At 52.7% G+C, this 1,422-nt stretch overlaps 1 protein-coding gene across 1 annotated transcript; it reads right to left on the reverse strand.

The window, feature by feature from the left end:
• Positions 1 to 333: 333 nt before the first annotated feature.
• M409DRAFT_34726 (uncharacterized protein) lies at positions 334 to 900 on the reverse strand (the record flags this gene model as incomplete). The annotated part of the gene is made up of 1 exon (XM_033810330.1): positions 334 to 900. A coding segment is annotated over one exon (567 nt), but the record flags the coding sequence as incomplete, so codon positions are not given.
• Positions 901 to 1,422: the final 522 nt, after the last annotated feature.

A 1,422-nucleotide genomic window follows, 5' to 3' on the forward strand; every position in this document is an offset into this window, starting at 1 on the left:
TCGGTCCCTATTGGCTCCCATGATCGCCATGCCGGTCTCGTCGGAACGCTGTCTCTTGGTCTCATTGCCAAGGAGTCTGCTCTGAAGCTCTCGTTGCTTCTTGAACCATTCAGGTGCCATGTCGTCATCAAGGTACCAGCAGTTGCCTCCGTGCAGTCGTCCACAGTGTTCGCAGACCTTTCTCTTGTTCTGAGATGGGCTGTTGCTTCTTTGCTTGTTATAGAACGCCCTGATGCCGCTCAATGGCTGCTGGTCTGTGAAGTGCTTGAACTCGTGGTCTTCAGCTGCTTCGATACTGACTGCCAATGTGGCCAAAGGCTTGACTTGTGAGGCTACCACACTGTACTGCATGCCAAATGACGTTCTGAAGGAGTCGTACTTGTCCCCGAGGCCGTTAAGGAGATGCTGTACCACGTACGACTCTCCCAGGGCCGGAGGATCAATGGCCTTGATCTGGTCCCACACTCGGAGTATTTCCGAGCCAAGCTTTCCCACGCTCTGGCATTTGTTGAGATCCAGCTCGTTGAACTCGGTCGTTAGTCTGTCATAACCACCAGAGCCAGACGACTGAAACTGTTCTTGGATCGCCGCAAGGGCCTCAAGTATGGTTTTAGAGTTCTTCATGGCATTCTTGGCATTGTGACCGCATCGATCGCGTGCAACTGCGAGTGCACGTGCTTGCTTGTCTTCCCACGCCTCCACACGCTCATTATGCTTAGCGTCGGATTCGTCTTCTCGCTGTTCTGGAATGTCGATCTGTCTGTTCAGGACGTCATTGAAACCTGCAAATAGCAAGGCATTGCGGATATCCTCGTTCCATCGTTGCCACCCGGACTTCGTCTCGAGTAGCTTGATGGCCGAGAAACTCCTTGAATAGTCTGCTGTCACGCTGTCAGACATGGCAACCGTCTCGGTTTCTAAGATGTGCTGCAAATCGGGGATCTTGTGCTGATTTTGCGATACAGAAGTACCTGGCTTCACAGTGGCTTGTTCGATGCGAGAGATCTGCTCGAAAGTGTCAGCACAGGTAAGCGCCGTCTCATCAACGCATTTTAAGGCAATTTGGGATATCCCCGAGCCACGCAATCCTCCGTGCACGAGATCTGCCATTCTCGGCGTCCCCGATGTTCTAGACTCGGCCAATCGCCTGATTTGGGTGCTTCCGGTGTTGCATTGCAGCGTGGATAGCCATGCATGGACCGATGTTGCGTTGTCGTGGTAGTGATGGTCGAGTTCGAGGAGTGAAGTTGAACTTCGGCCGGACACGCTAACGCGTTCAGGGAAAGTGCGGATGTAAACGAGGCCACCATTGTCACATGTCACAGTCTAGAGCGCCAAGCCGGGCTCATAACCTGTTAAACAAAGGTGAGTTGATTGATGGATCTATCAAGTGGGAGCATGCCTGACCTATATACCCCAGTG

The sequence above is a fragment of the Zasmidium cellare genome (assembly GCF_010093935.1).
Source record: "Zasmidium cellare ATCC 36951 unplaced genomic scaffold M409scaffold_224, whole genome shotgun sequence".
Classification (NCBI taxonomy): Eukaryota; Fungi; Ascomycota; class Dothideomycetes; order Mycosphaerellales; family Mycosphaerellaceae; genus Zasmidium; species Zasmidium cellare.